Source organism: Melanerpes formicivorus, unplaced genomic scaffold (assembly GCF_026170545.1).
Source record: "Melanerpes formicivorus ecotype bairdi unplaced genomic scaffold, bMelFor1.0.p_v2 SCAF_95, whole genome shotgun sequence".
In the NCBI taxonomy this organism is placed as follows: domain Eukaryota; kingdom Metazoa; phylum Chordata; class Aves; order Piciformes; family Picidae; genus Melanerpes; species Melanerpes formicivorus.
In genome coordinates, this window is record NW_027142447.1 from 2,348,771 (window position 1) to 2,363,016 (window position 14,246).

Consider the following 14,246-nt stretch of genomic DNA (forward strand, 5'->3'; position numbering starts at 1 on the left):
CTGCAGGCACCGTAAGCCACTTGTACTAACTACCAATTGCTTTCTTATGTTTCTTTCTATTCTTTTCCAGGGGTAGTTTTAAAATATTTTATTTGCAAAATGAAAGAATTTTGCCCTTTTGCCACCAGTCTGTGTGTCAGAGCAGCTGGGTTTTTAAGAATACAGGCCAGTTCTGATAGCATAGACTAGAATTAACCAGGTTGGAAAAGACCTTTGCTATCATCGAGTCCAACCTATCACCCAACACCATCTAATCAACTAAACCATGGCACCAAGCACCCCATCCAGTCTCTTCCTAAACACCTCCAGGGATGGTGACTCCACCACCTCCCTGGGCAGCACATTCCAAAGGGCAATGACCCCTTCTATGGAGAATTTCTTCCCAACATCCAGCCTAAACCTCCCCTGGCACAGATAGAGACTGTGTCCTCTTGTTCTGCTGCTGGTTGCCTGGGAGAACAGGCCAACTCCGCCTGTCCACAACCTCCCTTCAGGTAGTTGTAGACAGCAATAAGGTTTCCTCTGAGCCTCCTCTTCTCCAGGCTAAGCAGCCCAGCTCCCTCAGCCTCTCCTCACAGGGCTGTGCTCCAAACCCCTCCCCAGCTTTGTTGCCCTTCTCTGGACACATTCAAGAGTCTCAATGTCCTTCTTAAATTGAGGGGCCCAGAACTGGACACAGGACTCAAGGTGTGGCCTAACCAATGCTGGGCACAGGGCACAATGACTTCCCTGCTCCTGCTGGCCACACTGTTCCTGATGCAGGCCAGGATGCCATTGGCCTTCTTGGCCACCTGGGCACACTGCTGGCTCATGTTCAGCCTACTATTAACCAGTACCCCCAGGTCCCTCTCTGCCTGGCTGCTCTCCAGCCACTCTGCCCCCAGCCTGTAGCACTGTAACTTTCCAGTATGGTGGCAGTGGAAGGCTGTATGAAAATGGAGGTCTTGAAAGAGGGTGGGAAACAGAACAAATGGTTGGATCCTCACAGGCCTAACACTGAAAAACCAAACCGTTTCCTTGAAAGGAACGTGTCCAGAGAAGGGCAACAAAGCTGGGGAGAGGCCTTGAACACAAGCCCTATGAGGAGAGGCTGAGGGAGCTGGGATTGCTTAGCCTGGAGAAGAGGAGGCTCAGGGGTGACCTCATTGCCCTCTACAACTACCTGAGGGGTGGTTGTGGCCGGGAGGGGGTTGGTCTCTTCTCCCAGGCAACCAGCACCAGAACAAGAGGACACAGTCTCAAGCTGCGCCAGGGGAGGTTTAGACTTGAGGTGAGGAGGAAGTTCATCACCGAGAGAGTTGTTAGCCATTGGAATGTGCTGCCCAGGGAGGTGGTGGAGTCACCATCCCTGGAGGCATTCAAGAGGAGATTGGATGTGGCACTTGGTGCCATGGTCTAGTCATGGGGTCTGTGTTGATAGGTTGGACTCGATGATCCTCGAGGTCCTTTCCAACCTAAGTTATACTGTGATACTGTGACTTGCCTCCTGCAGCAGCATGTGAGAGTGGAATACTGGGCAAAGACCCCCAAGGTGGTATGGTTGTCATGAGGTGTTGGGTAATAGGGTGGACTTGTTGATCTCTGAGGTCTTTTCCAACCTTATTGATTCTGTGGTAGGCAGCAGATAGAAAAGCACAACTTCTGATGGCATTCAAATATTACAGGGCTCACTCTGCATTGTGTAGAGCAACCTGGTAACAATCATGCTGCCTTCAGAAGAAAACAGTTTCATTCTGCAGGGGATTCATGTGCTTTTCATCTTGGTGGGAAGAGCTGACTTTACTCATGGCCAGCAGGATCTCCTGCCTTCCAGCTGCCGTTGCTTTTGGTTAGAATAGATGTAGGACAGTCTGAGTATTGCCAGGCACTGCATGCAGACATTATATGGGGGAGCAGTTGTGCTTTGGGTTGGTTTTTTTCTTTCAGATCAGAGGACTGGGAATAAAGAACAAAGCAGGGAAGTGATTTGCTTAAATTCATGCAGCTGGCTTGTGGCTGAGCTAGGACTAGAGGTCTTAATTTCTGACTAATGGCTCAGGCTGTTCCTTTCATGTTTTGTATCACAGTATCATTCAGGGTTGGAAGGAACCACAAGGATCATCCAGTTCCAACCCCCCTGCCATGGGCAGGGACACCCCACACTAGATCAGCCTGGCCACAGCCTCATCCAGCCTGGGCTTAAACACCTCCAGGGATGGGGCCTCAACCACCTCCCTGGACAACCCATTCCAGGGCTTCACCACTCTCATGGGGAAGAACTTCCTCCTCACCTCCAGCTTCATTCCATTCCCCCTAGTCCTATCACTACCTGACATCCTGAGCAGTCCCTCCCCAGCCTTCCTGTAGGCCCCCTTCAGATACTGGAAGGCCACAATGAGGTCACCTGGGAGCCTTCTCTTCTGCAGACTGAACAGCCCTAACTCCTTCAGTCTGTCCTCACAGGAGAGGTGCTCCAGCCCTCTGCTCATCCTCCTGGCCCTTCTCTGGACACCTTCCAGCACCTCCACATCCCTCTTGGAATAGGGGCTCCAGAACTGGACACAGTACTCCAGGTGGGGTCTCACCAGGGCTGAGTAGAGGGGGAGGATCACCTCCCTCGACCTGCTGGCCACACTTCTCCTGATGCAGCCCAGGATCTGATTGGCTTTCTGGGCTGCAAGTGCACACTGAGAGCTCCTGTTGAGCTTTTTGTCCACCAGCACCCCCAAGTCTCTCTCCTCAGTGCTGCTTTCCAGCCAGTCACTGCCCAGCCTGGATTTGTCATAAGCTGTTTTCATGAAGTCACTGAAGGTGCAGCTGTGGATGGTGGTAGAAACTAACTCTCTTTTTTTTTTTGTGTGTGTTTGTGTCCAGGTTAAGTCATATTTTTGGACATCTGAAGAGTCAAAAGCACCATGGCTCCATGAACTGTGAAACCACAGGAAGTGTGGCAGCCCTCCTTACCTCAAGCTTCTCTTCCTTACTGTGACGTTCCTCCTGGGACCTTTGTTTTCAGCCCTGCTGGGTGGCAGTGGCCTGCCTTGGCTTTAGAGCAGAGGAAGCAGTTTGCAGAGCAGAGAGAGCCATGGCCTTCAGCTTGTATCTTGTTTCCTTCCTCCATAAGCTCAAAGTGTGGGTGCTTGTCACTTTGTGTTTCACGGTGCTATGGGTGGCCTTCGGTTACTTTGTGGACTACAGACAGGAAATTGCTAAAGCTGGGAGCATGGTGGAAAGTTTCAGAAAGGTACCTGGCCTGGAGGACAGTCAAAAAGAAGAGATGGAATCAGTTGTGAAAGTTCAGGGTCACTGCCCATCTCCTTCTCCATACTTGAGTAAGTGATGGTGCTTTCTCCTGTCTAACAAGCTATGTCTGCTTTGGTACTGCTGCCTGGGGTTTCTTCCTGGCCATTTTACAGCTGGGCACTTTTCCTGTGAAACAAATTCAACACAAGCAGCTGCAGTCAGCGTTCCAGGCTGAGGTACTGACATGTGGCAGTGTGTTTGTGCCGGGGCAGGCCGGGTTAGCAGCCCGGCCAGCGCTGCGCGTTTGCGCTGTTAGCGCCCCGCTGACTTGGCTGCTGCTGAACAGTGCTTGCACACTGAGCCTCTGTGTGTCTCTCTCTGGCCCCCTGAAATGTGGTGGGCTGGCTGAGAGGTTGAGCTCTCAGCCAGTGCTGGGCCCCGTCCTCTTCAACATCTTCATTGATGATCTGGATGAGGGGGTTGAGTCAGTCATCAGCAAGTTTGCAGATGACACCAAGTTAGGGGCAGATGTTGGTCAGTTAGAGGGTAGAAAGGCTCTGCAGAGGGACCTCAACCGACTGGACAGATGGGCAGAGTCCAATGGGATGGCATTCAACAAGTCCAAGTGCCAGGGGCTGCACTTTGGCTACAGCAACCCCATGCAGAGCTACAGGCTGGGGTTAGAGTGGCTGGAGAGCTCCCAAACAGAGAGGGACCTGGGGGTGCTGATTGACAGCCACCTGAATATGAGCCAGCAGTGTGCCCAGGTGGCCAGGAGGGCCAATGGCATCCTGGCCTGCATTAGGAATAGTGTGGCCAGCAGGAGCAGGGAAGTCATTGTGCCCCTGTACTCTGCATTGGTTAGGCCACACCTTGAGTCCTGTGTCCAGTTCTGGGCCCCTCAGTTTAAGAAGGACATTGAAACATTTGAACGTGTCCAGAGAAGGGCAACAAGGCTGGGGAGAGGCCTTGAGCACAGCCCTGTGAGGAGAGGCTGAGGGAGCTGGGGTTGTTTAGCCTGGAGAAGAGGAGGCTCAGGGGTGACCTGATTGCCCTCTACAACTACCTGAAAGGTGGTTGTGGCCAGGAAGGGGTTGGTCTCTTCTCCCAGGCAACCAGCACCAGAACAAGAGGACACAGTCTCAAGCTGTGCCAGGGGAAGTTTAGACTCGAGGTGAGGAGAAAGTTCTTCACCAAGAGAGTCATTCGTCATTGGAATGTGCTGCCCAGGGAGGTGGTGGAGTCACCATCCCTGGAGGTGTTCAAGAGGGGATTGGATGTGGCACTTGGTGCCATGGTCTAGTCATGAGGTCTGTGTTGATAGGTTGGACTCGATGATCCTCGAGGTCCTTTCCAACCTCAGTTATACTGTGATACTGTGAGCATGGACACAGCTGGCCAGCTGACCCCAAGTGACCAAAGGGATATTCCATCCTGTATGACCATACCATGTGTCGTGCCCAGCAGTGAAAGCTCGGGGAAAGGCGAAGGGCTGGTTTGTGGTTCCGGTGTTTCGCCTTCCCAACAGCTACCTTGTGTGCTGAATCCCTGCTTCCCTGGGCATGGCTGGGCACCTGCCTGCCAATGGGAAATAGCAAATGCATTTCTCTTTCTGCCTTGCTTATCCATGCAGCTTTTGCCTTTTCAAAATGTTTATTGAGCTATCTTGATCTTGGGCCCAAGTCTTCTTTCTTCAGTATTTCCCCTTTTCATTATTAAATATCACAGAATCACCAAGGTTGGAAGAGACCTCAAAGATCATCAAGTCCAACCTGTCACCACAGACCTCATGGCTAGACCATGGCACCAAGTGCCACATCCAATCCCCTTCTGAACACCTCCAGGGATGGTGACTCCACCACCTCCCTGGGCAGCACATTCCAATGGCTAACAACTCTCTCTGGGAAAAACCTTCTCCTCACCTCCAGCCTAAACCTCCCCTGGCACAGCATGAGACTGTGTCCTCTTGTTCTGGTGCTGCTTGCCTGGGAGAAGAAGCCAACCCTCACCTGGCTACAACCTCCCTTCAGGTAGTTGTAGAGAGCAATAAGGTCTCCCCTGAGCCTCCTCTTCTCCTGGCTAAGCAACCCCAGCTCCCTCAGCCTCTCCTCACAGGGCTGTGCTCAAGGCCTCTCCTCAGCCTCGTTGCCCTTCTCTGGACACCTTCAAGTGTCTCAATGTCCTTCCTAAACTGAGGAGCCCAGAACTGGACACAGGACTCAAGGTGTGGCCTAACCAGTGCAGAGTACAGGGGCACAATGTCTTCCCTGCTCCTGCTGGCCACACTATTCCTAATGCAGGCCAGGATGCCATTGGCCCTCTTGGCCACCCTGCTGGCTCATGTTTAGGTGGCTGTCAATCAGCACCCCCAGGTCCCTCTCTGCCTGGCTGCTCTCCAGCCACTCTGACCCCAGCCTGTAGCTCTGCATGGTGGTGTTGTGGCTGAAATGCAGCACCTAGCACTTGGACTCCATCCTGTTGGACTCTGCCCATCTGTCCAGTTGGTTGAGGTCCCTCTGCAGAGCTCTCCTACCCTCTAATTGACCAACATCTGCTCCCAACCTGGTGTCATCTGCAAATTTGCTGATGACTGTCTCAATCCCCTCATCCAGATCATCAATGAAGATATTAAAGAGGATGGGGCCCAGCACTGATCCCTGAGGCACACCACTGGTGCCTGGCTGCCAGCTGGCTGTGGCACCATTCACCACCACTCTCTGGGCTCAGCCTCCAGCCAGTTCCTAACCCAGCTCAGAATGCTGCTGTCCAAGCCAGGGGCTGACAGCTTGGCCAGGAATTTGCTGTGGTGGATGGTGTCAAAGGCTTTGCTGAAGTCCAGGTAGACCACATCCACAGCTCCACATCCACCAGGCTGTCACCTGGTCATAGAAGGAGATCAGGTTGGAGAGGCATCACCTGCCCTTCCTAAGCCATGTTGGCTGGACCCGAGCCCTTGGCCATCCTGCAGGTGTGCTGTGATTGCCCCCAAGGTGATCTGCTCCATAATGATCCCTGGCACTGAGGTCAGGCTGCCAGGCCTGGAGTTTCCAGGTTCCTCCATCCAGCCCTTCTTGTGGATGGCTTTGTTGAGTCTGGAGGGGCAGGGGTGATAGCTTAATGCAAGAGAAGTTATGAGAACTTCACTTGGCTACAGAAGGCCTTGGTGTATGACCTTTCAAAAATGGATAGCTTCAAGCCTGTGATGCTTTTGTTCACACTTCAATTAGAGATGAATTCTCATGGCAACAATCCTGTGGCTCTTTCCATTCCTCTCACCTCTGCTTTGCCTTTGCAGCTGGTTTGGTTTTCAACTTCTTGTACTTCCGCCCCCGCTCCCCTTCTTTTTATCTGCTCATTGATACTCTACAATCAGTTTAATCAACTGAATGCTCAATCTCTCTCTTTCCTCTACCTTTGTAATATCCTTTTAGCACTCCTCTTGGTAATATCCTTTTAGCACTACTCTTGCAAAGGCAGGGAGACAAACTGGGGGGGTTTGATCCTGGGGGTTGCTTATGCTGGTTGCAGAATGCTTCATTAAGTGACTGGACTAGCCACAATGACAACTCAGAAAAGCTTCTCCTTGCTTCTCCTACAGAAGGTGTCAGCAAACTCTCCTTCAAACCATCTCTCACACTAGAAGAAGTCCAAAAGGAGAACCCTGGAGTAGCCAGAGGCAGGTATCACCCTACAGAGTGCTCAGCATTGCAGCGTGTGGCCATCATCATCCCCTACCGCAACAGAGAGATGCACCTGCTGTACCTTCTGGAGCACCTCCACCCCTTCCTACAAAGGCAGCAGCTGGACTATGGCATCTATGTTATTCACCAGGTGAGGCAACTGTGCAGTGAAGTGTTTTGGGAGGGGATGATATCTGTGGTCTGCAGACTGAGGAGTCGTGCTCCTCCCTCTGCTTAACATCAATCCTCCACGCCTGCTTCAAACACTTCTACTTGTTGAGGGGTGCATGGTGGCACTACAGGGTCTCAGCTGCTGGTGGGGCAAAGCTGGGAAGGGTTACCAAACATTAACTGGTATCCCTGTCCCAGTCTAAGTAACTTCTTTCTGAGTTGTTGTTCAAGGCTGGCTATGGCAATCCCATGCAGAGCTACAGGCTGGGGTCAGAGTGGCTGAGAGCTGCCAAACAGAGAGGGACCTGGGGGTGCTGGTTGACAGCCACCTGAATATGAGCCAGCAGTGTGCCCAGGTGGCCAAGAGGGCCAATGGCATCCTGGCCTGCATTAGGAATAGTGTGGCCAGCAAGAGCAGTGAAGTCATTGTGCCCTGTACTCAGCACTGGTTAGGCCACACCTTGAGTCCTGTGTCCAGTTCTGGGCCCCTCAGTTTAAGAAGGACATTGAGACACTTGAATGTGTCCAGAGAAGGGCAATGAGGCTGAGGAGAGGCCTTGAGCACAGCCCTGTGAGGAGAGGCTGAGTGAGCTGGGGTTGCTTAGCCTGGAGAAGAGGAGGCTCAGGGGTGACCTTATTGCCCTCTACATCTACCTGAAGGGAGGTTGTAGCCAGGTGGGGGTTGGTCTCTTCTCCCAGGCAAGCAGCACCAGAACAAGAGGACACAGTCTCAAGCTGTGCCAGGGGAGGTTTAGACTCAAGGTGAGGAGAAAGTTCTTCACCGAGCGAGTCATTCGTCATTGGAATGTGCTGCCCAGGGAGGTGGTGGAGTCCCCATCCCTGGAGGTGTTCAAGAGGGGACTGGATGTGGCACTTGGTGCCATGGTCTAGTCATGGGGTCTGTGTTGATAGGTTGGACTCGATGATCCCCGAGGTCTCTTCCAACCTTAGTTACACTCTGATACTGTGATACTGTAAGCATCTGTTGCACTACTGATGCAACTCGTTTTTCTTGCCCTATACACATACAGAGCTGGGCTGACCTGTTTTCTGCCTTCAAATTTGGAGTTGTTTGGATCAAAGGCCTCAGTTTGTGTTTAGCTCTGCTCTTCTGTTTGCTGGCTGTTGTGCCTAATAAGCTATGTGCATCACAGTATCACAGTATAACTAAGGTGGGAAGAGACCTCGAGGATCATCGAGTCCAACCTATCAACACAGACCTCATGACTAGACCATGGCACCAAGTGCCACATCCAATCCCCTCTTGAACACCTCCAGGGATGGTGATTCCACCACCTCCCTGGGCAGCACATTCCAATGACTCGCTGGGTGAAGAACTTTCTCCTCACCTTGAGTCTAAACCTCCCCTGGCGCAGCTTGAGACTGTGTCCTCTTGTTCTGGTGCTGCTTGCCTGGAAGAAGAGACCAACCCCTTCTTGGCTACAGCCACCTTTCAGGTATTTGTAGACAGCAATGAGGTCACCCCTGAGCCTCCTCTTCTCCAGTGAGGCTGGCCACAGCCTCATCCAGCCTGGGCTTAAACACCTCCAGGGACAGGGCTCCAAACACCTCCCTGGACAACCCATTCCAGGGCTTCACCACTCTCATGGGGAAGAACTTCCTCCTCACCTCCAGCCTGAATCTCCCCACCTCCAGCTTCATTCCATTCCCCCTAGTCCTATCACTACCTGAGATCCTGAGCAGTCCCTCCCCAGCCTTCTTGTAGCCCCTTCAGATACTGGAAGGCCTCAATTAGGTCACCTGGGAGCCTTCTCTTCTGCAGACTGACCAGCCCCAACTCCTTCAGTCTGTCCTCACAGGAGAGGTGCTCCAGCCCTCTGCTCATCCTCCTGGCCCTTCTCTGGACACCTTCCAGCACGTCCAAGTCAGGTGAAGCTCTGTGCTAGGGGGGAGTTTGCATGCAGCATAGCAACTAAGCTACAGATAGAGGCGCTGCAAATGAAGAGACCTGCTTTTGATGTCCCACTCTGCCACCTACTGTGTGACCTCAGGAAGCACAGAGTACTCCTTAAACTCTGCTGTCTTCTAAACTGAGTGTACAAGCAGGAATAGAATAGAATCAAAACCAGGCTGGAAAAGATCTTTGAGATCATCGAGTCCAACCTATCACCCAACACCATCTGATCAGCTAAACCATGGCACCAAGTGCCCCAGCCAGTCATTTCCTAAACACCTCCAGTGATGGTGACTGCACCACCTCCCTGGGCAGCACATTCCAGTGGCCAATCTCTCTCTCTGTGGAGAATTTCTTCCTAACATCCAGCCCAAACCTCCCTTGGCACAGCTTGAGATCTGTGACAGTTTTGCTGACACCTGTCCCCTAACTGGTATGTTTCCAGTGTGGGGTTTTTTGCTTGGGTTTGGTATAGGTTGGACTCGATGATCCTCGAGGTCCTTTCCAACCTAATCGATACTGTGATACTGTGATCAATTCCATGAACCTTACTGACAGAGTTTTATGGAGTGCCAGTTTCTAAACTGTTTACTGATACCTCTTGTGTTATGTAGCCTGCTGGGAGCTGCAGGACTGGAGCAGCAATAGCAGTGAGATTGCATCATGCAGCACACATGCTTCTGGTGCCCAGATGACTGCAGGCATCCCTGCCCTGGCTCTGTCCATGACAAGCAGAGCCTGAAGCAGCACGTTGCACCACAGGCCAATTGGATGCTGTACCCATGTTATGGGGCAGCTCTTTGTGTGGCTGCTGCTGTAAAGGCTGCAACACCCAAACACAGTTCTGAACTTATGTGATCAGAACAAATGCCTGGAAGCAGTTCTGGTCCAAAAGGTTTGACCCCTTCTTCAGAGGTTCTTTCTCTTCTCTTCCACAGGCTGGCAACAGCAAATTTAATCGAGCCAAACTGCTGAATGTAGGATACCTAGAAGCCATAAAAGAAGCCAACTGGGACTGTTTCATCTTCCATGATGTGGATCTGGTGCCAGAAAATGACTTTAACACTTACATGTGTGACAGACAACCAAAGCACCTTGTAGTGGGCAGGAACAGCACTGGATACAGGTAGGAAACCAGGAATACAGAAGGACTATGAAAGGGGAAATGCCATGTTGCTGATGATCATAGAATCACCAAGGTTGGAAAAGACCTCAAGGATCAGCGAGTCCAACCTGTCACCCAACACCTCATGACTACTAAACCATGGCACCAAATGCCACATCCAGTCCCCTCTTGAACACCTTCAGGGATGCTGACTCTACCACCTCCCTGGGCAGCACATTCCAATGGCCAATCTCTCTCTCTGGGAAGAACTTTCTCCTCACCTCAAGCCTAAACTTCCCCTGGTGCAGCTTGAGACTGTGTCCTCTTGTTCTGGTGCTGGTTGCCTGGGAGAAGAGACCAACCCCCACTTGGCTACAACCTCCCTTCGGGTAGTTGTAGAGAGCAAGAAGGTCTCCCCTGAGCCTCCTCTTCTCCAGGCTAAGCAACCCCAGCTCCCTCAGCCTCTCCTCACAGGGCTGTGCTCCAAACTCCTCCCCAGCTTTGTTGCCCTTCTCTGGACACCTTCCAGCAACTCAACATCTTTCCTAAACTGAGGGGCCCAGAACTGGACACAGGACTCAAGGTGTGGCCTAACCAATGCAGAATACAGAGGAACAATGACTTCCCTGCTCCTGCTGGCCACACTATTCTTGATGCAGGCCAGGATGCCCTTGGCCCTCTTGGCAGTGTGCATAAGAGGTCAGTGCACATATGGATGTGCTGCTGGCAGTCAGTTCCCAGCCCCTGCCATGCTGCTGGAACAGGAGGATGTGGGAGCATTAGTAACTGGCAGTGCAGCCTGAAAGCACAGCTGGGGAGGCATCTCCCTTGCTGCTGCTGCTTTTGGGACCTTCTTGCCATCCATTGCACCTGCTCTCTGCATTTCTGTGGAGCAGCCACGGCAGAAGTATCAAGGTGGCAATCCATAATTAAACCTTGATAGGGCCTACCCTTTCTTGTGCTTGGTCTTCTCTGGGAGAGGAGGTAAAGGGAAGAGAGGGAGGAAGAGTGAAAATTCCAGGTAGCAAACAGGTAGAGCTGAGAGGCTGCATCTGCCTAGAACAATTCTTTTTTGTGTGTTTCTCTAAATAACAGCATCTGTTGGGGAGTGTATCACAGCCCCAGCAAATGGCAGCTGAAGCTCTTCTCAGGTAACTGGAAGAAGCTTCATGTGTACAGGTCCTGCTCCTTACACAAGACTCTAAGCATCCTGGGATCTGCTGGAAGGGTAATACAACAAGCAATACAGGTGATACCTTCCTGATAGAGGTCATCAGAGTTGAGGAAGGGGAAGGATTTCTGCTGAACTTTATACCTGCAAACTAGGAAGAACTGGTCAGGGAGGTGAAGGTCAGAAGCGTGGAGGGAGTGAGGCAATTAGCAGGATCACCACCTTGGACTTCCTGCTCAGGGATCTGCTGGGCAGAATAGCTTGGAAGATGACCCAAGAGAGAAGAGAGTTCAGGAGAGCTGGTAGATCTCCAAAGGCTGCCTCCTTCATGCTCAAGAATAGTCCATTTCCATGTGCAGGAAGTCAGGCAAAAATGGAAGGAGGCCTGTGTGGATGAGCAAGGTGCTCCCAAGAAAACTTGAGCAGAAAGAGGAAGCAGGGAAGAGGTGGAAGCAGAGTCAGGTGAGTTGCAGAGACACACCAGGTGCTGTCTAAGCATGCAAAGATGGGGTGGGGACAACAAAAGCCCTTCTGGAATTGAGTCTTCCAAGCAAACTGAAGAGCTTCTACAGGTCTATCAGCTGCTGAGAACACTGGGGGACATGCACTTGCTGTGTGGTAGGGCACTTGGTTACCAAAGACAATAAGGAGGCCAAGCTTTTCAGTGCCTTGGTCCTTACTGCCAATATTTGTCTTCAGGAATCCCAAGACATCAGATACCATTGGAAAAGTCAGGAGTTATGAAGCCTTACCTTTGGTGGAGGGGGATGCAGTCAAGGAATACTAGAACAAACTGGGCATGCACCATAAAACCATGGGGCTTGGTGGAATGTGTCCATGTCTATTCCATGGAAGGGAACTGTTGCTGTGGGGCCATGACATTCTCTTTGCAATACCATGGTGATTAGAGGGGTTCCTGAGGACTGGAAGAAAACAAATGCCTCTTGCATCTTAAGGACAGGGAAGAAGGAGGGAATCCCAGAATGAGATCTGGGCCAGCAGTGTGCCCTTGTGACAGAGGCCAGAAGAGAATACAGATTTAACCAGGCTGGAAAAGACCTCTGAGATCATCGACTCCAACCTATCACCCAACACCATCTAATCAACTAAACCATGGCACCAAGTGCCTCACCCAGGCTATTTTTAAACACCTCCAGTGATGGTGACTCCACCACCTCCCTGGGCAGCACATTCCAATGGCCAGACTCTTTCTGGGAAGAATTTCTCCCTAACATCTAACCTAAACCTCCCCTGGTGCAGCTTGAGACTGTGTCCTCTTGTTCTGGTGCCACTGGTTGCCTGGGAGAAGAGACCAGCCCCCACCTGGCTACAACCTCCCTTCAGGTAGTTGTAGACAGCAAGAAGATCTCCCCTGAGCCTCCTCTTCTCCAGGCTAAGCAACCCCAGCTCCCTCAGCCTCTCCTCACAGGGCTGTGCTCCAGACCCCTCCCCAGCTTTGTTGCCCTTCTCTGGACACCTTCCAGCAACTCAACATCTTTCCTAAACTGAGGGGCCCAGAACTGGACACAGGACTCGAGGTGTGGCCTAACCAGTGCTGAGTACAGGGGCACAATGACTTCCCTGCTCCTGCTGGCCACACTGTCCTGATGCAGGCCAGGATGCCATTGGCCTTCTTGGCCACCTGGGCACACTGCAGGCTCCTGTTCAGCCTGCTGTCAACCAGCACCCCCAGGTGCCTCTCTGCCTGGCTGCTCTCCAGCCACTCTGACCCCAGCCTGTGCACTGCATGGGGTTGTTGTGGCCAATGTGCAGAACCTGGCACTTGGATGTGTTCAATCTCCTGCCCTTGGACTCTGCCCATCTCTCCAGCCTGTCGAGGTCTCTCTGCAGAGCCCTTCTACCCTCTAACAGATCAACTCCTGCCCCCAGCTTGCTGTCACCTGCAAATTTACTGATCATCAGTGTCTGATACAGACCATCAATAAAGATACTGAACAGGATGGGGCCCAGCACTGATCCCTGGGGGCCACCACTAGTGCCTGGCTGCCAGCTGGACGTGGCACCATTCACCACCTTACACTCTGCCTTCCCTTGCAATTGGTCCTGCAGTATCCCCTAGCCCATGCCTCCTGGCTGTGATCTGATTTCATTCCAAGTTGTTTGGGTTCAGCTTCAAGACAGTCCCTGGCTTGCTCTCACTATTGCAAAGCTTTTGCTGCATTAGTGCCTGGGTTTGTTCCTTTTCTACTCCGAGTCCTTGAGGCAAAGTGCCTTTTGGTGAAGGGAATCATGTAATGAGAGAGAAACTCTTGCAGAGGGCTCCATTGTCTCACCTAACTCTGAAGGATGATCTAGATCCAGTTCTTCAGGGTGATATTCAGTTGTTGGTAGAATTTGACTTCTAATTCTCCCTTCTCCCTTCTTGTGTGCTCCTAGGCTGCGGTACAGTGGCTATTTTGGAGGTGTAACTGCTCTAACAAGAGATCAGTTTTCCAAGGTGAATGGATTCTCTAACAGCTACTGGGGCTGGGGAGGAGAAGATGATGACCTTCGAATCAGGTAAATAAATCATCTCAAAAGGCTAGAGGGTGAGTCCTGATACCTCTGCACTGCTTTCTGCATCTCCCTGCAGCTTTTAGCCTGCAGGAACAACCATGGTGTGGGTGCAGCAGGGAAGGGCTGATGAGACACTTAGAATAGAATCATAGAATCAATAAGGTTGGAAAAGACCTCAAAGATCATCAGGTTCAACCTGTCACCCAGCACCTCATGACTACTAAACCATGGCCCCAAGTGCCACATCCAATCCTTTTTTGAACACCTCTAGGGATGGTGACTCCACCACCTCCCTGGGCAGCACATTCCCATGGCTAACAACTCTCTCTGGGAAGAACTTTCTCCTCACCTCCAGCCTAAACCTCCCCTGGTGCAGCTTGAGACTGCCCTGTGCTCAGCACTGGTTAGGCCACACCTTGAGTCCTGTGTCCAGTTCTGGGCCCTTCAGTTTAGGAAAGATGTTGA

The 14,246-nt window shown here is 51.8% G+C and overlaps 1 protein-coding gene across 3 annotated transcripts in view; it reads left to right on the forward strand.

Moving 5' to 3' along the window:
• Window positions 1-14,246, forward strand: part of B4GALT4 (beta-1,4-galactosyltransferase 4) — a 44,540-nt gene that overhangs the window by 25,653 nt on the left and 4,641 nt on the right. For all 3 annotated transcript variants that reach the window (XM_068165962.1, XM_068165963.1, XM_068165961.1), the window contains exons 2-5: window positions 2,854-3,311; window positions 6,821-7,053; window positions 9,927-10,114; window positions 13,662-13,784. In XM_068165962.1, the coding sequence (XP_068022063.1) occupies window positions 3,065-3,311; window positions 6,821-7,053; window positions 9,927-10,114; window positions 13,662-13,784 (791 nt within the window). In that variant the 5' untranslated portion in view covers window positions 2,854-3,064. The remainder of the gene's footprint in view (window positions 1-2,853; window positions 3,312-6,820; window positions 7,054-9,926; window positions 10,115-13,661; window positions 13,785-14,246) is intronic.